The sequence below is a fragment of the Talpa occidentalis genome, unplaced genomic scaffold, assembly GCF_014898055.3.
Source record: "Talpa occidentalis isolate TD23 unplaced genomic scaffold, MPIMG_talOcc4v2.1 talOcc4.10, whole genome shotgun sequence".
NCBI classification, from domain to species: domain Eukaryota; kingdom Metazoa; phylum Chordata; class Mammalia; order Eulipotyphla; family Talpidae; genus Talpa; species Talpa occidentalis.
Window position 1 is genome coordinate 60,824,600 of NW_023600993.1, and position 26,886 is coordinate 60,851,485.

At 36.1% G+C, this 26,886-nt stretch overlaps 1 protein-coding gene across 3 annotated transcripts in view; it reads left to right on the plus strand.

The window, feature by feature from the left end:
* SPATA48 (spermatogenesis associated 48) overlaps positions 1 to 26,886 on the plus strand; it is a 69,840-nt gene that overhangs the window by 17,030 nt on the left and 25,924 nt on the right. For 2 of the 3 annotated variants that reach the window (XM_037493336.2, XM_037493328.2), the window contains exons 3-5: positions 11,291 to 11,367; positions 13,803 to 13,941; positions 23,732 to 23,799. In XM_037493336.2, the coding sequence (XP_037349233.1) occupies positions 11,291 to 11,367; positions 13,803 to 13,941; positions 23,732 to 23,799 (284 nt within the window). Of the gene's footprint in view, positions 1 to 5,463; positions 5,547 to 11,290; positions 11,368 to 13,802; positions 13,942 to 23,731; positions 23,800 to 26,886 lie in introns of all 3 variants that reach the window. The other variant, XM_054695815.1, reaches the window with a different exon arrangement.

The following is a 26,886-nucleotide window of genomic DNA, read 5'->3' on the forward strand; positions in this document are numbered from 1 at the left end:
GAAAGTCAAACAGGGAAGGAAATGATTCATGTCACCACAAACTAGAATGAAGGAAGGTTAGTATATGGGGTATCAGGTAGCATCTTCAGAAGGAATTAACGCTTCGAAGTTAGAGTGAATTAGATTTCCTCTAAAAGTTGCTCTGGACTTGCTCAAAAAAAGATTAAAAATGTTCAAGTGATATCCACTAATTAATGTGCTAAAACAAAATTTAACACTATAAACATAAGAAGTTCCAGCAACCAACAAACCAAAGTTTAAAACAGGGGCTCAATAAAAAATTATCATACAAACAGGGCCTGTCCTTGTGGCGCAGGTGGTTGAGCGCCGCGCTGTGAAACTGTCCACAGCCTCTGCAGCGCCCATTGGATCCCCGCCGGCCAGCGACGGTCCCACATCGCAAAGCAGACCTCTCCTGTCTCGCCGGCTGCTCCCCTCAGCAGTGTAGTTCCTCAGTCTGCCTGTTCTGTTCCCCACTCTTGTCTCTGGTGACTCCTCTCACCCTCCCGCGCTTCTGGCCTGTACCCGGGTTCTTGTATAAATAAATAAATAAATCTTTAAAATAATAATAATAATAAAAGAAAGAAAAAATAAAAAATTAATCATACAAACAAATGTAGGAAAATATTACCCATAGTCAGGAGAAAAAATAAATCCCTAATAATAGAGCTAGAGTGACAGACATGAAGAAACAAACACACAATGATATGTTCAAACAACTGTTACAAACACACCCTAGATATTCAGGATGGAAGGGAATTCCATGATGAGGAGGAAAATTAATGATATAAAGAAAACTCAAAAGGACTTCTAGGAATGTAAAATACAATATCTAAAATGAAAGACAAAAGGGTAGTTTCAGTGGCAGATCAGATACTGAGATCAGTGAAAATGAAGACATAGCAGTGGAAACTATCCAAAATGAAACACAGAAAGTGACATAACAAAACAAAACAAAACAAAAACCCCTGAAATAATGTGTCTCAATATAACATTAATATTATAAAGCCTTTTGAAATATATAAATCAAGTCACCGAATGGGAAAATTATTCACAACAATATGTCTGTTAAAGGACTTCTGTCTAGAGTGTGTAATATTTTCTTAAAATCACTAGTATTGAGGTAAGCAACCAAAATAAAAAATGACCAAATGATCTGAATAGACACTTCACAAAAATAAAAGAATGACTATTGAACACTTGAAAAAATACTTAACAGCTGAGTCATTAGTGAACTACAATTTAAATGATAGCATAGCCCCACACAGCTAAAATTTAAAAGAATGAAAACTCCAAGTATTGACATAGAACAATGGCACTCTCATACAGCCAGTAAAAATGTGAAATGGTATCATTACTTTGTTTAAAAGTTAAACAGGGCCTCCCTGGTGGCGCAGAGGTTGAGCGCTGGGCTGCGTGCAAAGCTGCCCACAGCCTCTGCAGCACTGGTTTAATCCCTGGCAACCGGGCGAGGGTCCCACATGACACACAGACCTCTCCTGCCGCCCGCTGCTCCCCTTAGCAGTGTACTTCATCAGTCTGCCTGCTCTGCTCTGCTCTCCGCTCTGCCCCTGGAGAATTCTCTCACTCTCTCGCGCTTCTGACTGTACCCATAAATAAATAAAATAAAAAATCTTAAAAAAAAAAGAAACATCTAAAAAAAAAAGTTAAATATATACCTAATGAAGTGATATCAGGTTCTATCTACAAAAGGCACTGAAAACATAAAATGTAAACAAAACATAAACTACAGTTGCCACAGATTAAATAGAGTTCAAGACAAAGAATATAAAAATACAGAGACTTTTTTTTAATACTAGGAAGTTCATTTTATCAGGAAGATCTAAGTTTATAAATGTACATACGTCTAGTAACAGAGGTTCAAAACACATAAAGCAATATTTGACAGACTAAAAATAAGATAGAAATAATTCTATCATCACAATAGGAAATTTGAACACCCTTCTTTCAGCAATTGATAGAACTAGACAAAATAATTAGCAAATACATTGACAAACAACATATCAGTCACTTTCAGATAATCAATACTTACAGAACAGTATACCCAGTAATGGTAAATATATATTATTTTCATATATACATGATATATTTACCACAATAGATCATATGCTGCAGCATAAAAAATGTTTTTCAGAGAATTTTCTATCATTTCTGAAAAATCAAATATTAATATATGTGAAATTATTGAAATAAGTTTGCATAATATTTTCACAAATACTTCCAAATCACCCCAGAGTTAAACTAAAAATAAATAACCTTAGTTTATCTAGGAAAACATAAAATATTTTAAAATTAAAAACTACACTTCTAAATAATCTATGACATGATAAAATCTAAGAGAAATTAGAAAATGTTTTAAAATAAATGAAAATAGGGCCTCCCCGGTAGTGCAGCAGTTGAACACTGGGTTGCGAAGCTGCCCGCAGCCTCTGCAGCGCCAGTTTGATTCCAGGCTGCCAGCAAGGGTCCCACATGGTGTGCAGACCTCTCCTGCTGCGCCCACTGCTCCCCTCGGCACTGTACTTCGTCGGTCTGCCTGTTCCGTTGCCCGCTCTGGCTCTGGTGAATTGTCTCACCCTCCCGTGCTTCTGACTGTACCCAGTGCTTGTATAAATAAATAAATAAATAAACAAACAAACAAACAAACAAATAAACATCTTTAAAAAAATAAAGTAAATGAAAATAGGGCCTCCCTGGTGGCGCAGCGGGTTGAGCACAGCGCTATGAAGCTGTCCACACCCTCGTGAAGCTGTCCGCAGCCTCGGCAGTGTGGGTTCAATTCCCAGCTGGCCAGGGAGATTCCCACATGGTACCACAGACCTATCTTGCCTTCCCCTTGCTCCCCTCAGCAGTGTATTTTGGTCCTTCTGCCTGTTCTGTTTCCCTGCTCTGTCTCTGGTGAATTCTCTCACCCTCTTTTGCCTCTGGCCTGTACCCCAGTTCTTGTATAAATAAATAAATCTTTTAAAAAAAGTAAATGAAAATACATGTCAGTATATCAAATTTTCTATAGTGTAGTTGAAACTCAGCTGAGAAAGTAAAAAGCTTTTATGCTTACATTAGAAACCAAGAAAGACCTAAAACTAATGATGTTAGTTTCAATTTTAAGAAGACCCTCCGGCCTCCCTGGTGGCTCAAGGGGTTAAGACGCGAACTATGAAGGTAGCCTCTGCATCACGAGTTCGAGCCCCTGGCTGGCCAGGGAGCTACCCACATGGTGCAGCAGACCTCTCCAGTCTTGCCCTCTGCTCCCCTCAACAGTGTATTTCAGTCAGTCTGCCTGTTCTGTTCCCCACTCTGATGAATCCTTTCACCTCCCACAACTCTGGCCTGTACCCCAATTCTTGTATGTATAAATAAATAATGTTTAAAAAAAGAAGCCCCCAAAATTATTAAATAAAAACTAAGAAGGAATCAGATTAAAAAGATAAGAGTAGAAATAAATGAAAAAGAAATAGATAGAAAATCAAAAGTTATCTTTTTTTAAAAGATCAACAAAAATAATAGGCCTTTCATTAGTATTGTCAGGTAACAAAATAAATTATCCTATAAACTTCTGGATTGTACGTGGGCTGGAATAGCAATCAAAATAACATTAGAAAGTTTAGCAAAGGAAAAACAACCAATGTAATAATATACAAATAATTCACATGGTTGTAAAGTCTAAAGTATAATGTAGCAGATAAGGAATATTTACCCCATGTTTTAAGATCAGCAGTGTGAAGGACAAGGAGGCGAAGACCTCACATGCCAGTAAAGAAGGGGATGATCTCATCTTTACACTGATAGTAAAGATGAGATACTTAGAACATGTTTATTAATAAACCTGTTACTGGATGAGGCTCCCAAAACTATATTCTTCTAGTGATAAAAGGGAAAGTAATGATTGCTACTTCCATTAAGAAAAATGCAGAAGTTTGGATTTTGTTTTTTAATCCAGCCTGCTACTCTGTGTCTTTTTATTGATGAGTTGAATCCATTTACATTTAGAGTTAATACTGATATGTTGGCATCATATTATCCATTTTGTTTGTCTTTTTTGTGATTTTATTCCTCACTTTATTCTGTTCCTCTTGATCATTCCTCTGTTGGTTTTGGCTTTGTAGAATTTTTTGGAGTGGGGGTTTAGTTGTAATGAATTTCTGGAGTTTCTGTTTGTCTGAGAAGGTCCATATTTTTTCTTCATAGAGGGAGGAGAGCTTTCAGGGTAAAGCATTCTTGGTTGGTGTTTGCTGTCTTGAAGTTTGTTGAATATATTACTCCCAAAGGACACAAAAACACTGATTCAAAACAATACCTGTACCCTGTGTTTATTTCAGCACTATTTATAATAGTTAAAACCTGGAAACAACCCAAATGCCCAAAAATAGATGACTGGATCAAGAAGATGTAGTATATATACACAATGAGTATTATTCAACTATCAAAAAGATAATCTCAGGGCCTCCCCAGTGATACAGGCGGTTGAGCACCACACTGTGAAGCTGTCTACAGTCTCTGCAGCTGGGTTCTATCCCAGCCGGCTGGTGAGAATCCCACATGGTGCAGCAGACCTCTCCTATCTCTCCCACTGCTCCCCTCAGCAGTGTATTTCATCAGTCTGCCTGTTCTGTACCCTGCTCTGTCTCCAGTGAATTCTCTCACCCTCCTGCACATCTGGTCTGTATCCAGTTCTTGTATAAAAATAAATACATCTTAAAAAAAAAAAAAAGATAAACTCATGCCATTTGCAGCAACATGGATGGAGCTAGAAGGAATTATACTCAGTGAAATAAGCCAGAAGGAAAAAGGAAAACTTCACATGGTTTCACTTATAGCAGGAATATAGGGGAACCAAATAAGACATTATTGTAAAAAAATAATAATAACAGTACAAAACACAACAAAGCAAAAAACAGACAATTATAAAACAGACATACTGCAGGGGAGGAGGAGGAAAAGGGATCAGAGGGAAGAGCACAGGGGATTGAGGTGATGGTGCACAGGTGCATTGGGGAAGGAAATTCTATGGGAACTATCCCTGAGGGGGTGGGGGGAAGCAAATATTGTTTAAAAAAAATCAACAACAATGTAAAAATTTTTTAAAAATTTAAAAAAATAATAAAAATAGGAGAAATCCATGCCTTTAAAGGAAAAAAGAAAAAGGCAGAAGTTTAGGACATATTGGTCTCTTATTAGGGAGGGACAGAGGACTTGGGCAAGAACAGAATCTTCTACCCAACTGGGCCCTCAAATCTTTCATTTAAAAAAGTCTACATTCTTCAAGGTAATGCATTTGATAGGCTCAAAGTTTTAATTGACATCTAGCTCCCATACCAAGGTGTCAAGGAAAGTAGTCTGGGTCTCTTGAGAAAATCTATGTGACCCTTCAGAGGACTGAACCCATAGCATTGTGGACTAATCACAAACTTTTCTGGGAACTCTCCCTTCTCCCTCTCACAGGTAAGAGAACAAAGTCATCTTCATTGAATTACAGTGTGAACAGGCCCCATCATGTTGCATATGGCAGAATCTGCTTCTTGAAGGTAAAGCCACTTGTTAGCCATTGTCTAACATGGAACCAGATAAAAATATTTAACGATGTGTATGCCAGGCTTTGCATCTCTGCAGTGCATTCTTTTTTTTTTTTTTAAGATTTATTTATTTTTATACAAGCACTGGGTACAGTCAGAAGTGCAGGAGGGTGAGAGAATTCACCAGAGCCAGAGCAGGGAACAGAACAGGCAGACTGCCGAAATACACTGCTGAGGGGAGCAGCGGCCGCAGCAGGAGAGGTCTGTGCACCATGTGGGACCCTCGCCAGAGGCTGGGGATCGAGCTGGCGCTGCAGAGGCTGCGGGCAGCTTTGCAGCCCAGTGCTCAAATGCTGTGCCACCAGGGGAGGCCCTGCAGTGCATTCTTTAGGAAGGAAGAAATTAAATCCTCCATTGCCTTCCTCTAGCATCAGCATATCTTTAGGTCTGGATAACATAGAACTAGAAGTTCCTCCTATTAAGAATGTGCAGTCTTAATGTCAATGATTCACTGTTCCTATATATAAACTAAACTCACTCATGCCCATGTTTATTAGAACATCTCTTACAGAGTGAAATTTTCAAACTGCTTCCTGGGTTCAAATATTCACTTTAATGATCTAATGAACACTTAACTATTTTCAGTTATCAGTATTATCAAGAAAAAGAATATACATATACGAAAATAGGAAATTAAAAAAAATTGTTAAAGTATTCCCAAGGAAAAAATAAAGGAGTATTCTAAACTATTATATATTTATTTATTTAGCATCTTTGAGTGAAGAAATTCCCTTAGAAATATAATATACCAGAATTGATATAGATAAAATAGAATACAGAGGGCCTCCCTGGTGGCACAGTGGGTTGAGCACAGAATTGTGAAGCTGTCCGCCACCTCAGCAGCGCAGGTTCAAGTCCCGGCTGGCCAGGGAGATACCCACATGGTGTAGCAGACCTCTCCTGTCTTGCCCGCTGCTCCCCTCAGCAGTGTAGTTCAGTCAGTTTACCTGTTCTGTTCCCCACTGTGTCTTTGGTGAATCCTCTCACCCTCCCATGCCTCTGGTCTGTACCCCAATTCTTGTATATATAAAATAATATTTTTTTTTAATATTTATTTATTTATTTATACAAGAACCGGGATACAGGCCAGATGTGCGGGAGGGTGAGAGGATTCACCAGAGACAGAGCGGGGAACAGAACAGGCAGACTGATGAAATACACTGCTGAGGGGAGCAGCGGGCGAGACAGGAGAGTTCCGCCGCACCATGTGGGACCCTCGCCAGCTGGCCAGGAACGAACCGGCGCTGCAGAGGCTGTGGACAGCTTCAAAGTGCAGCACAATAATAAAAATATTTTAAAAAAATAAGTAAAATAGAATACATAAAATCTTCCCACACTGAAAACTCCATAATCAGATAGTTTCACTGCTAAATTTTATCAACATTTTAAGAAGAAATCACATCAATATTATATAAATTATTTCAGAAAAAAATAGGCAGAAACATTTTCCAAGTAATGTTGAATCTAAATTAACCTAATAACCCCAAATAAGAAAAAAAATGGTAGTATCCCTTCCTTCTCAATATTTTGAAAGAGTTTGTGAGGGGTAGGCACTAGTTTGCTTCAGAACGTTTGGTAGAATTCATTTGTAAAGCCATCTGGTCATGGGCTGTTTTTTGGGGGGAGGGTTTTGATTACTGTTTCAATTTCACTGCTTGTAATTGGTGTGTTTAGGTGTTCTATTTCTTCTTTATATAGCTTTTGATGATTGTAAAGTTGTAGAAAATTGTCCATCTCCTCTAGATTGTTGAACTTGCTTGCATATACCTGTTCATAGTAATCTCTGATTATTCTTTTGATTTCTGCTGCATCTATGTAATTTCTCCTCCTTTGTTTATAATCCTATTTATTTGTGCTTTCTCCTGTTTTTTCTTTGTAAGCCTGACTGGAGGTTTGTTTATTTTGTTTGTTTTTTCCAAAGAACCAACTTTTGGTTTCATTGATTTTTTGGATTGTTTTCTTTATTTCATTTATTTCTGTTTTTATTTTTATTATTTCCTTATTCTACTAGCTGTTGGTTTTTTATGTTGTTCTTTTTTTCAGTGATTTAAGGTGGAAGATTAGGTTGTTTCTTTGCATTCTTTCTTGTTTCTTGCTATGAGCCTGTATTGCTATATACTTTTATCCTATAACTGCTTTTGTTGTGTCCTATTCTAAACTATTATATTCTGGAGAGTTGTGTCCTCATTGTCATTCATCTCAAGGTATTTTTTAATTTCTTCTCTAACCTCCTTATTGATCCAGTGATCTTACAGTAGTGTGGTTTGCATTCTTTTCATGGTTTATTTCTAGTTTGATGCTTTTATGGTGAGAGAATATAGTTGGTATGATTTTGATCTTGGTATATCTGTGTTGCAGTATGTGACACATATTGTGTGCCAGTATGTGATTAATCCTGGAGAATGATGTGTCTGCACTTGAGAAAAATGTGTACTCAGATTTTTTTGGGTGCAGTTGGTCTATAGATGTCTATTAAGCACATGAGTTCTAGGTCCTTGTTAAGAAATCTAGTGTCCTTATTTATTATTTGTCTCATTGATGTTTCCATTGGTTGAGTTGGGTGTACTGAAGTCTCCTACTATATGTGTATTTTTTCTAATGTCTGTTTTTAGAGATGATAATAATTGTCTGATATATTTTGGTGCTCCTTCATTTCGTGAGTATATGTTGATGAATATTATGTCTTCTTGATGTATTGTCCCCTTAATCATAATGTAGTGACCATCTATGTCATTTTTTTACCTTTTTTAGTTAATTTTCATCTTATAGGCAAAACACTACCTGAAATATACATCTCAGTAATACCTTTAAAGCCACATCACCTAAAGCAAAGAAAGTAAAGGAAAAGAAAAACAGCTTCTGTACAGCAAAAGAGACATTAACCAAATAGACACCCCACTAACTGGGAGAAAATTTTTGCACACAATAATAATCATGAGGGGCTGATCACAAAGAGCTATGAAGAGCAGATGAGACTAAACAAAAAGTAAATAATCCAGTCAAAAAATGGGCAGAATAGCTAAAGAGACACTTCTCCAAAGAGGAAATGCAAACGGCCAACAGGCATATGAAAACAATGTTCAACATCCCCTTTAATCAGGAAAATGCAGATCAAAACCACAATGAGGTACTATCTGATACCAGTGAGAATGGCACATATTAAAAAAAAAAAAACAAAAACGAGCAACAACAAATGTTGGTGAGGATATGGAGAAAAAGGAACTCTCTTACACTGCTGGCGGGAATGTAAACTGATCTACCACTATAGAAAGCTGTGCAGATGTTCCCCAAACTACTAAAAATAGAGCATCCATATCATCCAGCAATTCCTCTCCTAGGAATCTACCTGAAGGTCACAAAAACATTAATTCAAAAGGACACCTGCATGGCCTCCCTGGTAGTGCAAGCAGTTGAGCACAGTGCTGTGAAGCTGTCCACAGCCTCTGCAATGCCGGTTTGATTCCAGACAGCTGGCAAGAATCCCACATGGCGCAGCAGAACTCTCCTGTCTCGCCTGCTGCTCCCCTCAGCAGTGTATTTCATCAGTCTGCCTGTTCTGTTCCCTGCTCTGTCTCTGGTGAATCCTCTCACCCTCCTGCACATCTGGCCTGTACTCCGGTTCTTGTATAAATAAATCTTTAAAAAAAAACAAAAACAAAAGGACACCTGCACCCCTATGTTTATTGCAGCACTATTTACAATAGATAAGCTATAGAAAAGACCCAAATGCCCCAAAATAGATAACTGGATCAAAAAGATATGGTATATATACACGATGGAATATTACTCAGCAATCAAAAAAAGACAAACTCATGCCATTCACAGCAACGTGGATGGAGTTGGAAGGGATTATGTTCAGTGAAATAAATCAGAAAGAAAAAGAAAAATATCAGATGGTTTCACTTATAGGAGGAATATGGAGGAACCAAATAAAGGATCAGGAAAAAAATGTAATTATAATAAAATCAAAATCAACAGGCTACTATAAATCAGAGACATTCTTCAGGTGAGGAGGAGGGAGTAGTATCAAAACAGAGGTGGGAAGAGCACAAGGGACTATGGTGATGGCGCATGGGTGAATTGGTGGAGGAAATTTCACAGGGACTACAACTGAGAGGAGAAAGTATAAATTGTACAAAAATTAAGAATGATGTAAAAAATACATAAAATTTAAAAAAAAAATTCCAGATTAATTTGCCTCATGTATAGACACACAAAAATCTTTACAAAGTATTAGAAAATCAAAAACAGTAATTTAGTAAAAGGATAATATACTGCATTATTGTAGTCATTTATTCAGAATTATTAACCCAATTGAATCATTATTCAAAAGTGAAGACAGACAAAAGAAGAACTAGAAGAATATCACATACTGGAAAAAACTGACCATAATTGAACATTAGCAAAAAGATTGGACCAATAGCCCATAGGAGGAAAAGCAAGTAGGATGCAATGAGACAATTAGGTAAAAGAAATTGGGAGCTGGTAGGATGAGTTGCTTCAAGGCCTATTTGAACAGGAAGACAAATCATGAGCTGGTGAGCCTTGTCCAAACAATTTGGCCCAACACAATGACTATAAGTCACTGTGATAGACAAAGGTATTTAGGTCCTGACTAATTAGCTCACAATTTGTTGGACGGAGAGGCCAAAAGGCCAAATGTTAGTTGAAATGTATCTTGTCTGCACATGCCTGGTGATAGCCCAATCCAGAACAACCTACAACTCTGCTCTCCTCTGCCCTGACTTATGGACTTACCCTTTAAATAACACCACCTAACTCCCTTAGAAGAGTCAGGTTAAGTTCTCTTTTCCTGCCCTGGCTCCCTCATGCATGAGCCTCTCTATAAAAGTCTTTTTTGGCTCAACTACACCTAGCAGTCTCTAGTGAATTCTTCTCTAGAAAGCAAAGGATCCACTCTTTTGGGTCAGGACCTGTAACTACAGGAGGCCATAATAGGCAGGTTGATAAAGTGTCATGGAAAGTCCAAATAAATAGTAACCATTAAAGAGAGCAATAATTGAATACAACAATAATTAAATAATTTTAATATAAGATGGAAGATAGGCAAGGGAAGTATTCTAGAGATAAAGTTCTTGTATATTCGAAGACAAGATAGAGAACACAACTATTTATTTGCCAAGATTTAAAATTTAAGAACTATTGGGCCTCCCTGGTGGTGCAAAGGATTGAGCACTGCACTGTGAAGCAGTCCGCAGCCTCTGCAGCACGAGTTTGATCCCCGGCCGGCCAGAGAGAAACCCACATGGCGAGGCAGACCTCTCCTATCTTACCTACTGCTCCCCTCAGCAGTGTATTTCAGTTGGTCTTCCTGTTCTGTTCCCCACTCTGTCTCTGGTAAATCCACTCTCACCCTCTGCATCTCTGGCCTGTACTCCAGCTATTGCATGCATAAATAAATCTTTAAAAAAATAATAAAATAAAATTTAAGAACTATTTTATAAAAATCTGACTTTTCATTAATATTAGCATATATTTTATAAATTTTAATTTAATCACTAGAGATTATACACAGATGTAAATTTCCAAGAAAGTGGAGGAAGTGGGGAGCATTAAACCTGATAAATCCAGGTGCTCTGAAAGAAGATGAAGGAGGGGGTAAAGCATTTTCAACAGAAAATATTAGCAATTCCTACTAATATCTGGTCTTTTAATGTATTGTTCATGCTTTCTAGGATGATGAGGAACCAGATAAACAGTCAAGCAAGAGATATAATGCAAAAGATTCATTTTACAAGTCCTCTACACAAAAGTAAGCATTTTTCCCCAATATAATTTTGATTTAAAAGTAAATTCCTTTTGTCTTTAATGACTCATTCCCTTTATGTTTACAATATCCAGGATCCTATGAGTAATTCAGAGATCGGCTATGAATATTTACTTACTTACATTGATTGCTAACATAAACCAGTCAAGGAAGAGTCATAAAGAAAATATGTATTTAATACAACAACAAAATAAAAAAAAATCCTTTGATCATAAAAGACAATTGTAGGAGAAGCATGAATTAGGAAAGCTCATTCACTCTATTAAAAAATACATTGAGTAACTTGTATGTGTCCATATCCTAGGCTTTGAGATACATCTATGAATCAAGTGAAGAAAGATCAACCCTCTGAAGGGGCTCTCATTCCAGAGGGAGATGGACAATAAGCAACATAACAGAATATATTAGGGAAATAAATCATACCTTAGAAGGTGATGAGTCTATGAAAAAATAAAAGAGGAAACAAATGGAAACAAATGGCCAGAGTGTAGAGGGAAAATACCAGTATTTATTTTTTCTCCTACTGACTGATTTCAATTAGCATAATTCTCTTTAGCCCCATCCATATTGTTGCTAATGGCAAGATATTGTTGTTTTATAGCTGAGTAGTATGCCATTGTGTCTATATGCCAAATTTTCTTAATACACTCATCTGTCATCAGGCACTTTGGTTGTTTCCATAGGCATGTATATATCCTTCAAATTAGTGTTTTTTCATTCTTTGGGTAAATACCTATGAATAGAATTTCTGGATCATATGGTAGATGTCATATGTAGAATACAGAGAAACAAAACTAAAGAACCACCAAGGGCCTCTCCGAGTGGCACAGAGGTGGAGAGCTGGGCTGCAAAGCTGCCTGCAGCCTCTGCAGCACCGGTTCGATCCCCTGCCGCCAGCCAGGGTCCCACATGGAGCAACAGACCTCTCTTGCCATGCCCGCTGCTCCCCTCAGCAGTGTATTGCATCAGTCTGCCTGTTCTGTTCCCCCCTCTGTCTCTGGTGAATTATCTCACCCTCTCACACTTCTGACTGTACCCAGTGCTTGTATAAATAAATAAAATAAAATCTTAAAAAAAAAATAAAGAACCACCAAAAGGGAACCAATACAAATCCTAAAAATATGACTATAGAATTGCGATCACTGGTGTGAAAGGGTAATGTGCAGAATAAAAAGAGGAGGGACCCAGTGTACTATGGTGGAGAACTATGTCTGTGATGTGGTAACATATATCTGAATTGGTATGAACCTGTACCTCTAAATCATATGCAGTGTTATAAACTAATGTTAACTCAATAAAAAATTAATATGGAAGGAAGGAAGGAAGGAGGCTTTTGTACTAAGTTAAAACAATGCAGAAACAAAATCATAGCATCCTGGGCAGTCTATTCATAAATCTTTTCAATTCAGAGACACTGGAATTAGGGCTGTTTGTTTTTATTAATGATCAAATTAGAGTTTGTTTCACTGCTTGTCTCATGTATGTCTGTCAAAATAACAGCAATTTTCAAAATTCCAAGTACAAGATGATAGTTTTAGAACCAAATCCTTATGTTTGTAAATGTTATTACATTTACTAAGATGGCTGGAGTGCTTGATTTTTTTATAATTTGGATGCAATGGTATGAAACAGTGGTGATATTGTTGGCTCTTCAGAGACAGATAATCTAGATTTGAGTCCTGTCTTCAACATAAATAGCTAAGTGATTTTAAGCAAAATAATTCAACTTTCTAAAATATAACTTAGGTAATTGTAAATTAGTGGTCTTCCTGCTTTCCCGTGAAAGTCAAATTAATTTTTTTGGTAAACTGTAAGAAATGTTTAAATATATGTATCAGTTTTCTGCTGATCTGTAACCGAGTATGTAGTTGGTAGTTTTAAACCATACCTATCTATTATTTCATTTCTGTAAGCCAGAAGTCCAGGTAAAGCCCAGCTGGATTCAATGCTCAGGGCTTTAAGACTGGAATCAAAGTGTAAGCTGAGGCTAAGTCCTTACCTTTATCTATTTAGATTGTTGGCAGAATTCACTTTATTACAGTTGTAGTACTTAAAGAAACAAGGACGGCAGCTTAAGAGTGTGGTTTCTTGTCTCTGTAGCTCACCAGTTTAGGTCAGAGCCACTTTAGATAATCCACCTTCTGATTACCCAAATTCACCTTATTAGGGACCATAATTACATGTGTATGATCCTTTTGCCATGTCACGTTGCATACAAAGTATCTCAGGACCGTTATACTAACATACTCTTGATATAGTCATACTGAAAGAGAGGAGGTGATTATATATGTATATACACAGAGGGCAGAAATCTTAGGGAATATTTTCGAAGTCTGCATACCATACCTATGCTATTGTTAGTTACCATACCAAATAAACATATATTTTTTGTAATATGTCATTGTTTAATAAATTCATAGAGCTTATGAGGTTGTTCCATGGGACAAGATGCTACCACCAAAACTCAATCCAGAAGAAACAACATTGGAAAAAGCTGCTGACCTTATCTCACAATGTTTTACACAAAAAAGATATGAAAGCAAACCAGCAATAACACAGGTCAGTAAATATTCCCAAGCAACACCACTTTTACTACTGAACTGAACTAGAAAACTTTAGCCACAGTACTATTTATTTTACTGCTAAAAGTTATGGAAAGACTCGATACATACTTTTATGAAATTAAAGGTCCATAATCAAAAAGTCTTCAATCACTGAAAATGCTTTAATATTATCAATGTTGAAAAAAATTGTTTTATTTAAAATGTTTTATCCTCTATTTAAAGATTATCTCAATCTCAAAAATCATTTGCAATGATTGCTTTATTTTAAAAATTGCAAAACTAGGAGAAATTATGAAGAAAATATTGTGAAAGGATTATGTGGCTTTTTTGTTTTTGTTTTTGTTTTTGTTTTTAAGATTTATTTATTTATTTATACAAGCACTGGGTACAGTCAAAAGCTCGGGAGGGTGAGAGAATTCACCAGAGCCAGAGCAGGAAGCAGAGCAGGCAGACTGATGAAGTACACTGCTGATGCTGAGGGGAGCAGTTGGCGGCAGGAGAGGTCTGCCCGCCATGTGGGACCCTCACCCGGTGGCTGGGGATCGAACCTGAGCTGCAGAGACTGTGGGCAGCTTTGCAACCCAGCGCTCAACCGCTGTACCACCGAGGAGGCCCAGGATTATGTGTTCAACAGAGAATCTGTACTGTGAACAATCTTTTAAATAGAATCTAGAACTTAACACTGCTTCTTTTTCAGAAAAGCACATTTTTTCTAAAATCATTTTACTTTTTCTTCACCTCTATCCTTTGTATACCTTTAATCCTTTCTCTGTGCTCCCTCCTTCTGAACTTCAGAAGCCTCACTTTGCTTACTGAAGTCTGCTAGTTTTTATAAATATTTTGCTCTGTGAAATCATCTGCTTTGTAAACAGCCAATATTTGTCTTTGATGTTCAGACTTCCTTTACTACACATAATTTCCTCAAATTTCTTCCATTTTTCTGTAAATGGCAAAATTTTTCTTTCATTATGTTTGCCTATATTTGATTGTGTGGATTTACCACATCTTCTTACTCCAATCTTTTATCAGTGGGCACTTAGGTTGTTTCCATCCGAACTATTATAAATAATGCTGCAATAAACAATGTAGAATATATCATTTTTGAATTGATGGCTTCATTTTCTTTGAATAGATGCCAAAGAGTGGGATTACTGGGTCATATGATATTCCATTTTTAGGTGTAAGGGAAATCCAGATTATTTCCCAAAAATATCTGCACCAATTTACACCGCTACCAAAGGGCTCCTTTCTCTCTGCATTCTCTCCAGCACTTTTTGGGCATTTTTTTTTTTTTTAACTATGTACCATTCTAAAAGATCAGAGATGATATTTCATTGTGATTTCAATCTGCATCTTCCTTATTAAAATAAATAACAAACATTTCCTCTATATCAATTAGACATCTGGATTTCCTACTTCGGGAGTTATCCATATCTGCTGCTCACTTATTGTTATTTTTATTGTTAAATTGTAATGTTCTTTTCTATAATTTGAATATCAACCTTTATCAGTTGTGCAATGTGTGAGAATTGTCTCTCATTAATTTTTAATCTACTTTTATTTTCTACCACAGTGTAAAATATTTTTTTTAAAGATTTATTTATTTATTTATTTATACATGCACTGGGTACAGTCAGAAGCGCGGGAGGGTGAGAGAATTCACCAGAGCCAGAGCAGGGAGCAGAGCAGGCAGAGGGACCAAAGTACACTGCTGAGGGGAGCAGCAGGCGGCTGGAGAGGTCTTTATGCCATGCGGGACCCTCCTCTGGTGGCCGGGGAGCAGCCATGGATCGAACCGGTGCTGCAGAGGCTGTGGGCAGCTTAGCAACCCAGCGCTCAACTGCTGCGCCACCGGGGAGGCCCAGTGTAAAATATTTTTTAACTTGAGTAACCCCAACTGCTTACTTTTGCTTTTATTTCCCTTACAATGAAGGACAAATCTCCAAAGACACCTTTATCATTGATGTCATGATGAATCTCCGAAGTGTTCTTCTATATATTCATTGTTACAGGACTTTTACCTAAGTCTTTAATCCATTTTAATTTTATTTTTGTACATGAAGTTACAAGGTGATCCAACTTCATTCTTTTACATGACTGTCCAGTTTTCCAAGCACCATTTACTAGACATTCTCCTTTCCTTGCTGTATGGTCATGGTTCCCTTATCATGAATTAAGTATTGATATGTATATTGATATGCATGTATATTTATTTCTGTGCTGTCAATTTTTTTACATTGATCTGGGTGTCTTTTTATTCTAATACTATGTTGTTTTCATTATTTTATAGAGTAGTTTAAAGTTAAGTAACATGATGCTACCATTTTTTCTCCTGTTTTCTCAAAATTGGTTTAGCTATTTGAGGCCTTTTAAGTAGACTTAAACTGTTTATTTGGTATTTTTCTTGCTTCCTCACATAGGTTTCTATTGTAATTATCTTCTATCATTTTTATTTATTTATTTTTGCATAGAACTGGGGTGCAGGCCAGAGGTGCAGGAGGTGAGAAGATTCACCAAAGACAGAATGGGGAACAGAACAGGCAGATTGACTGAAACACACTGCTCAGGGGAATAGTAGGCAGAACAGGAGAGGTTTGCTGTGCCATATGGTTCAGCATCCTGTTGGGGGTTCAGACTCAGGCCATCACAGTGATAGTGCTGAGACTTAACCCCTAGGCCACCAGGGAGACCCCTATCTTCTCTCTTACAACCACTTTTGTTGCATACCATAAATTCTGATAGCTTGCATACTCATTTGCACTAGTTTCAATATTTTCTTATTTATGCCTTAATTTCTTCTTTAATGCAATAGTTATCAGGCAGCATGTTGTTTAGTCTCCCTATATTCATTGGTAGTCTTTTTTTTTTTTTTAATAGGTGTTCTTTATGTTTAAGGCATTATGGTCAGAATACTAACTAGGTATGATTTCAATATTTGTAGTTTTATTGACAATAGACTTCTCTCCCAACATATGGCTGATTCTTGATTTTGCTCAATGCACACTTGAAAAAAATGTGTGCAGTAGTTTCTGTGTGGACTGTTCTGTTGATTTCTGTTAAGTTTCATTGGTCTAGCTTCTCATTTAAGGCTACTGTTTCCTAATATATACTTTGTTTTGTTGACTTTCCTATATTTGTAAGTGGAGTATTAAAATCCCCTAGATATATTGTTGTCAATATCTTTCTTTATTTCTATCAATAACTGCCCTATATATCTTGGTGCTCTATCATTTGGTGCACACATATTTATAAGTGTTTCATCTTATTGTATTAGACCCTTAATCATGTAATATGTATGTATTATTACCCCTTTGAACTGGAAATCAATTTTTACTGACATAAGTATAGATGTTCTTGACATTTTTTTAATTGTCATGTGCTTGCAGAATAGTTTCCACATTTTTAAGTGTAAATTTGAAATCTATTCAACTACTCTATACCTTTTAATTAGTGAATTCAAGTCATTTACATTTAAGGTGATTATTGAGACATAAGTACTTCTTGCTTTTGAATATTTTTCAGTTTGTCTTTTTTTATTTTTTGACATTCTCCTTTTATGTTTTGTTTAGTTTCCATTTCCATTGCCTTATGTGTTGCTGTGTTGCTTTTATTTATCTTTGTTTGAAGGTTCTGCTCCTGTATATGGTGGACTATTTGCATTGTCTGTTGGACGTTATTATTTCATATTCATTCTGATGGGCCATGTATTAACTCTCTTCCTCCTGCATGTTCTATAATTTAGTTGTCTGCTACATCTGTATTTGTTCAGTTGTTGCTTTATAATAGTCCATTTAATATTTCTTTCATGATTGGTTTGGTGTTGATACATTCCTTTAATTTTAGTTTTTCAGTGAAGCTTTTTGTCCTTCCTTGTATCTTAAATGATAGTCTTTCAGGGTAAGTTATTTTTAAGCCAGAAATATTTCCCTTTGAGAACTTGAAACTTCCCTTGTTCTTTTCTTGCCTATAAGTTTTCCAATGAAAAATTTGTGGACAGTTGGACAGTTTAATAGGTGTTACCACAAGTTATTCTACTTTCAATATCATTTCCTTATCATTGGCTTTCAAAAGTTTAATTATAATATACCTTGGAATATATCATTCTGGTACTATTTCTTTTGTTTTTGCATAGAAGAACTGGGGGCCAGAGATGCTAGGGGTGAGAGGATTCACCAGAGACAGAGTAGGGAGCAGAACAGGCAGACTGACTGAAATACCCTGCTAAGGGAAACAGCAGGTAAGACAGGAGAGGTCTGCTGCACCATATGTGGGTTAGTTCCCTGACTGGGAATTGAACTCAGGACATATTGGTGATAGCTCTGAGACTTAACATCTAGTCCACCAGCGGATTCCCTACTTTTTTAAGTAAAATCTCTCTTTGCTTTTTTATATCCCTCCAACCAGCCATCCATATTCCTACCCCAACTGTCTCCCTGTCCATTCCTTTCATCCTTTCCTCTATCCTTACTGGTAACCATTATCGTCTTCATTTTTTTTTTTTTGGCCAAGTTTGTATTTTTATTTCTTCTTTTGTTTGTATGTAATTGGTTTTGGTTCATTTACATTCTCCAGATGGGTGAAACCATCCAAAATCTGTCTTTCACTTTTTGACTTATTTCACTCAACATAATCAGTCTGATATTGTTTGGAACAGTTTATATCTCTTGAATCAGAATGCCTAATTAATTTCCCATACTGAGATGGTTCTTCATAATTATTTATTTAAATAAATTTACTATGCCTTTCATTGTCTCTTTCCTTCTGGAACCCAATGATACATATAATATTTTTCTTCATGTTATGACAAAAAGTCTTACACTCTTTTCCCTATTTTTAATTTTTTTTCTTTTTTTTGTTCTATTTATGTGTTCTCCACTACTGTGAATTTAAGTTCCCCAATTCTCTGTAGTAATTATATTTAATACTGTTGACGTTCCCTATTGTATTTTTAAATTCAGTATTTTTTAGTTCCATTAGTTCTATTTATAACAGTAGCATATTTATCTTTTACTGTGTCTTATGTTTGATGTTTACTTATTTTTTTAATTCACCATCATGATTATTTTACCTACCTTAAACTTCTCATTATACATATCCTACAGTTCTGATGGAATAAGTCTTCTCTTGGGGTAGGGAGAGTAGTAGCATTTGTGATATATTCTTGTAACACTTCACTTTTAATTTTAATGGTTTATAATAAGGAGTTACCTTTTGTTACTTAAATGAATTGACTTTATACTCTCTAGGTTTATTTTATCCAGAATCTTTAGGTGTCTGTTATTTCATAGATGGATGCTTTTATCCTTATTTAAATGGTGTGGCTGCCTCCTTGGTGGCACAAGGGGTTAAGAGGCAACGTATGAAGCTATTCGCAGCCACTGCTGGCCAGGGAGCTACCCACATGGTGCAGCAGACCTCTCCTGACTCACCCACTTCTCCCCTCAGCAGTGTAATTCAGTCATTCCTCCTGTTCTGTCCCCCACTCTGTCTCTGGTGAATCCTCTCAGCCACCGCACCTCTGGCCTCTACTCCAGTTCTTGTATGCGTAAATAAATACATCTTTTAAAAAAGGTAAAAATAAGGGCCTCCCCGGTGGCACAGCAGTTGAGCGCTGGGTTGCAAAGCTGTCCGCGGCCTCTGCAGCACCAGTTTGATCCCCGGCCACCAGGCAAGGGTCCCACATGGTGCGCAGACCTCTCTTGCCGTCCGCTGCTCCCCTCAGCAGTGTACTTTGTCAGTCTGGCTGCTATGCTCTCCCCTCTGGCTCTGGTGAATTCTCTCACCCTCCCGCCTTCTGACTGTACCCAGTGCTTGTATAAATAAATAAATAAAAACCAATCAACTTTTATTTAAAAAAAAAAAAAGGTGAAAATAAATGGTGTGGTCACTGGCCCCAATCAGGGTTAATAATTAGGAAGGAACCAGGGTATTAAGGAACTGACCTCCAGTGAGCATCAAGATTTCAAACTTCTTGGACCTCCCTGGTGGCACAGCAGTTTGAACGCCACACTGTGTAGCTGTCTGCAGCCAGTACAGGTTCAATTCTTGGCTGGCCAGGAAGAAACCCAGATGGTGCGGCAGACCTCTCCTGCCTTGCCCACTGCTCCCCTCAGCAGTGTCTTCCATCTCTCTGTCTGTTCTTTTCCCCGCTCTGTCTCTGGAGAATTCTCTCACCCTACTGCGCCTCTGACTGTAAGCCAGTTCTTTTATAAATAAATAAATCTTAAAAAAAAAAAAAGATTTCAAACTTCCTACAGTGTTGCAGATACCCAAATTGTTTTTTTTTTATTTAGTTATTTACTTTATTGAGATAACATCAGTTTGTTTACATGTATGTGACTCAGAGGTATAAGATCACACTCCTTCAGATGTATCTTACCACACCACACTTACCATCAAGGCACAAGATAATTGAAAGCAATCTTTTTTAATTTTTTTTAAATTTTATTTTATATATTTTTTACATCATTTTTCATTTTTGCACAACGTATGCATTTTCATCTTGGTTATCCTCCTCTGAGCCAACTCACTGGCCAAACATCATTAAAAGGCTCATGCCAGCCTCAACCTCTTGATTGTGGTTGAGCAATAGACATAGCACTGGGTGGGAATTACAGTTGAGACCAAACCAGAAGCTATTGTTTTTCCAGTATGAAGCCTTAAGCTGGGGTGCTTGCTTCTCTCGTTAATATCCAGGTTCTTCAAGCTGTGGTTATTGAGAACATTCAGTTGTCTCTGTTTTGTCATGGTTGTAGAGGTCAGGCAAGTGTTTTTTCATATCACAGTTACAGGTTGCCTCATATAAAAGGAAACAACAGGTGATACAATTTGACTCTGCCCACCTGTTCAGGCTCCAACTGTTCTAGTTTGGGGTCACAGAGTCAAGCTAGCAAACACCACTTTGCACCCTTACTGCTATAGTTCTTTAGTGGTGCAACCTGTGCCATGCATGCCAACTCTGTGTTTCCTCCAGTACAGTGCCTGTTTTTTAAAAATCCACAAGAAGTTATGTGCTTTTGGGTTTACAATAGCAAAGGGGTTCCATATAGTAACTGTTCCTCTCTTTGTGGGCTGTACTGCCTCAGTATTGCTCTAAAAACAGTATAATTACAGTTTTCCCTACCCATGCCATTGCTGTTAATATATGGGATGGTCATTGATTTATCTTTCAGAGGTTGCTATTTTGCTTAGTTGTAATTTGTATGTGGAGGAAATGAGCTTAGAATCTTGAGTCTGCTACAAGTTTTCTGGTCTCCCTTCTAATCTCTGTATTTTTTAGCCAAAATGGGAAAATTCATGAATCATTTCTCATTATTTAATAAAATAAAGCATAACACACCATCTAGAGTTGCCCATTCTTTTCATTTCTGAGTACCAAGAATTTATCACATGAATTATTATGTGCACATGACAGCCAGAGTACTTTTCCTAAAGTATGAATTTCTTCCTATTATTCCACTGATTAAAACCCATCACTTTTTAAAGTTATCACTCTTTAAAGTGATCATCACTTTTAAACCCATCACTCTTTGATATGACACTTACTCAATTTTCTGTTATTCACCCATTACAAAATTCTCAGCTTCTCTCTCCCCCTTTTTCCTTTTATTCTTCCACTCCTCCATTCAACACCATCCTCCACATAGTATTCTGTCATATTTTTATCTACATTGAGCTTCTCTCAAATTCTCAAAGTTGCATGCTCTTCCGCAGGTGCTGTCTTTTGAAAATAATGTTCAACTGCTTCTCTCACTCTATTTTTTTCTAGGAAAAATCTTGAATCCTTCAAATCTCACTTAGACCTCATTTCTGCCCTCCTCATGCCCTCATTCTGTGCTTGCAAACTTATTTCTATTGATTCCCTAATCCTTTTGTGTAATATTTCATCACTTAGACATCTAACAAGCCCTAAGACTACCTCTCCTAATGAAGTTATTTTTCACTTCATACAAAATCTATAGGACTGAAAAGGAAACCAATTATATTGAAATATAATTCTAAATATGGACCCCAAATAGGTTGATAAACCACTGATTTAAAAGTCCACATTATCTTAAAGAACTTTTTCAGTTTTTACAGAGGGAAAAAAAGGCAAAATGAAAGAAAAAAAAACTTTAATGTGAAGTCTCTGTATGAGATTTTCAAATTGAAATTAAAAATCAATTAAAGTGAAAATGTCTGTCTTACATCACCCAAAGCAGTGATAGTGAAGGCAAAGATCAACAGCTGGGACTACATCAAATTAAAGAGCTTCTGCACAGCAAAAGAGACAATAACAAAAACAAAGAGAAACCCCACCAACTGGGAGAAAATTTTTGCACACAACACGAATGATAAAGGACTGATCACAAAAATCTGCAAAGAGCTGATGAGACTCAACAACAACAAAGAAAATAATCCTGTCAAAAAATGGGCAGAAGAGCTAAAAAGAAACTTCTCTGAAGAGGAAATGCAAATGGCCAACAGGCATATGAAAAAATGTTCAACATCACTTGTCATCAGGGAAATGCAAATCAAAACTACCATGAGATACCATCTTACACAGTGAGAATGGCACATATTAAAAAAACTAGCAACCACAAATGTTGGCGAGGATGTGGAGAAAAAGGAACTCTCCTGCACTGTTGGTGGGAGTGCAAACTGGTCCAACCACTACGGAGAGCTGTGTGGAGATTTCTGGAGCTACTAAACATAGAGCTTCCATATGATCCAGCAATTCCACTCGTAGGTATTTACCCAAAGGACACAGAAACATCAACTCCAAAGAGCACCTGCACCCCTATGTTTATAGCAGCACTGTTTACAATAGCTAAGCTTTGGAAACAACCCAAATGCCCAAAAATAGATGACTGGATCAAGAAGATGTGGTACATATACACCATGGAATATTACTCAGCATTCAAAAAAGATAAACACATGCAATTTGCAGCAACATGGATGGCGCTGGAAGGGATCATGCTCAGCGAAATAAGCCAGAAAGAAAAAGAAAAATACCGGATGGTCTCACTCATAGCAGGAATCTAGAAAACTTAAATAAGGGACCAGGAAAATGAATAACTATAAGAAAGTGAAAATCAAAATCAACAAACAACTATGAATCAGAGATACTCTATGGGGGGTGGAGAGCAGGGAGGGAGGGATTGGGGTCAAAATAAGGGGGTCCAATTGTATGGGGAATATAAAAATAAAATTTATTAAAAAATAAATAAAATATTAAAAAAAAGAAAAAAAATATCTGTCTTGATTCTTATAACTATGTTCAGGATATTTCAAAATATTTCAAAAATATTTTTATCTTGTGAAACATAGTCATTTTATTACTTATTTTTTTTGGTGTTAAATTATACTGGTATCCAAAGTCCAGCCCAGCAATATGTGGTTCAAAGCTCAGGATCTGGACTGAACTGGATAAGGGAGACAAATCTGGGAATGCAGAGGGTAAGCTGAGTTGGATTAAAGTTTTCACAATCCCTGGAATGAAAAGCAAAATCAGACCTGCACAAAGACTTTAATACAAAGGAGGTGGATTATGGACAGATTTCAGCTGTGAGAAAACAAACTGAATCAAAGGTCTGAGAGCTGTGTGGCAATCAGGAGTGGATTTGGGACAAACCAGAATGGTTAAGGATGTTTGGGGAATGCTTTTCATTGTAAGTGAAGGATGTGCCTATGATGCAGGCATGACTTAAGAACACAGTAGTTTATATACTAGAAATTACAGTAATTGATGCATGTATACAAGTTGTTTATTAAATATCTGCCATTCATTTTGATGATAATTTTAGATGGTTGGTGGACTCTGGGATCGATTTCAAACAAGACCTTTGTTGGCATCAGTAAAACCAACTACTTTGTAAGTTTTATCTCGTAATGTTTTCATTACCAGATTTTTCACTACCACATGTTTATGATTAACAATCTGACACGCTAGCCCATGTGTGACAGAAAGTTGAGGGTTGTGTGCTCTGGAGAGCATTCCAAGGGGCCTCAGGCTTCCATTTCTGTGACTAGAGAGAGAACCCAAATACCAAATCAATCAATTAATGGTCAGTGTTCCCTGATTTCTCTAATTTTCTCTTAATTCTCCTTAAAGTTTAGAATACTAAATATAGCAAATTTATACCATGTTCATTTCAAAATAAGGAATATTTTATAAATAATTTGGTATGAAGTATTATAATTTTGCAAAATCTATTGATTTTAAGGGACTATGCATTTTTTTATCAACTTTTGTAATACGTAATTATTTTTTACTTTATTACTAATTCTTACACATGTAATTTTGGGCATTTGCCTAAAAATTTGGTGTTTCTACTTTTGTTTTTACTACAACCCACAATCCAGATCATTATGTGTTTTAATTTTTTCCATTTATTTTTGAATATTCATACTTGCAAAAATGTGTAAATAAGAATGTGATATAATCTGTATATCTACTTATAAATAAATAACTACCTAAACACTGGATGGCCATATATATTTCTTTCCTCAGGGATCACCATTATTCTGTGCTTAATGTGTCACATTTGCATGTATTCCTTTAATCCTGAAAAATATGTTATTTTTAACCAATATATGGCATTGAGCCTCATGTCTATAACTCAATATGTGGTATCAAACATATATTATTTCAACTTAACACTTCTGTTCAGTATTGTGTTTGTAAGATTCACACTTATTAGCATCTTGAATTTTAAAAAAATCTTGTCCAAAATGAAATTATTTCATGTTTTTTCATCTGGAATTTCACATGATTTTCTGATTTTATGATAGCATATTTTACCATCAACTCAACAGAGGGATAAAATTGAATATTTAGTTTTATATTAACTGAATCCACACTTCGTTGCAGGAATATTTTTGACCATAGTCAGCAAAATTAGTGCACTTTTTAATTAAGTTACAGTTATTAAAAATATTATCAAGAATAACATTTTTCAAATCTTTGACAATTTCCCTATTTCAATAAAATTACGTAAATTGTCTTTTAAATTTTGTTTTTTTTCAATGAATTTGAAAATCTGGGATAAATGGATAAGTTCTTGGATGTATGCAACCTCAGAATGAATGAAGAAGAAAGAGAAAATCTGAACATATCAATTGCAAGCAAGTAAATTGAAATGTTAAGTCTCCTAAAAAAGCAAAACTCAGGACCAGATGGTTTCACTAATGAGTTCCACCAAACCTGCAAAGACGAATTAATATAATACCTCAAACTCTTCCAAAAATTGAGGAAGATGGAATGCTCCCAAACACATTCTATGAGACCAACATTGCTCTGACACCTAAAGTGTTAGAGTACAAGCACAAGGACATCAAAGAGAAAGAAAGCTATAGACCAATATCCTTGATGAAACAAAAATAAAAATCTTAGCAAAAAATATTTAAAAATCAGGGCCTCCCCGGGGGTGCAGCTGACTGAGCACCATGCTGTGAAGCTGTCTGCAGCCTCTGCAGTGCAGGTTGGATCCTAGCCAGCTGGCGAGAATCCCACATGGCGCAGCAGACCTCTCCTGTCGTGCCTGCTGCTCCCCTCAGCAGTGTATTTCTTTGGTCTGCTTGTTCTGCTCCCTGCTCTGTCTCTGATGAATCCTCTCACCCTCTCATGCCTCTGGCCTATACCCCAGCTCTTGTATAAAAATAAATAAATCTTAAAAAAAAAATTCAAAAATCATGACCTAGTAGGGTTTATCCTGGTATGCAAGAATGGTTCAAGATATTAAAATGAATCAATTTAATTAGCCATATTAACAAAAGAAAAGATAAAAAAACATATGATCATGTGAGTAGATGCGGAGAACGCATTTTACAAGATTGAATACACATTTGTAATAAAAACTTTAAAAACAGGGTTTTAAGGAGCATACCACAGCATAATAAAAGTCATATATAATAAATCCACAGCTGACAACATACTCAGTGTTGAAAAATGAAAACTTTTCCTCTAAGATCAGGTACATGACATGGATGTACCTCTCATACTACTGCTCAGCATAATATTTGAAGTTTTATCTAGAGCAATTTCATAAAAGAAATATATAAATAATTGAGATATAAATACATAAAGATATAAATAAATAATTCCAAATTGGAAAAGAAGAGGTAAAGCTATCACTATTTACAGAAGACATGAATATGTATAATTTATGTACTATATGTATTATATATATATTAAGTAGTAATTATATAAAATATATTTAAATACATATAAAATATAAAATATAATTTTATATAGTAATATAGTAAAATATAAATATAAATGTTTAGTAGGATCTTTAAGGGTATATATACATATATATATTATATATTAAGTATTACATATTAACTACACATAATGTATTATATATAAACTATATATATATTACATATTATATGTAAACTATAGATCAACACAGTAAAGTGGCAAGCTAAGAAAGTCAACATACAAAATTGTGTTGCTTCCATTTATACAAATTAGAGAAATAAATCAAGAAAACAAAGTCCATTTACAATAACATCAAAAAATATTAAATATCTAGGAATGAACTTCAGGAAGTGAAAGATCAGTTCATTGAAAACTACTGGCAATTGCTAAAAGAAATAGAAACTGCATGGAAATGGAAAGATATCCCATGCTCATGAATTGGAAGAGTTAGCATAGTCAAAATTTCCATTTTACCCAATGCAGTTTACAGATTCAATGCAATCCCTATCAAAATTTCAATGGACTTCTTCAAAGAAACCACAAACATTATTGAAATTTATATGTAACCACAAAAGATCCTGAATAAACAAATAAATTTTGATTTAAAAAGAAGGGAAATGGTAATATCAAACTTTCACATTTCAAATTGATAGTAGTCAAGTTGATAGTCAAAAGAGTATGATAATGGAATAAACACAGGCACATAAACCAATGGAATAGAATTAAGATCCCAGAAATAGACTCAAATTTATATGG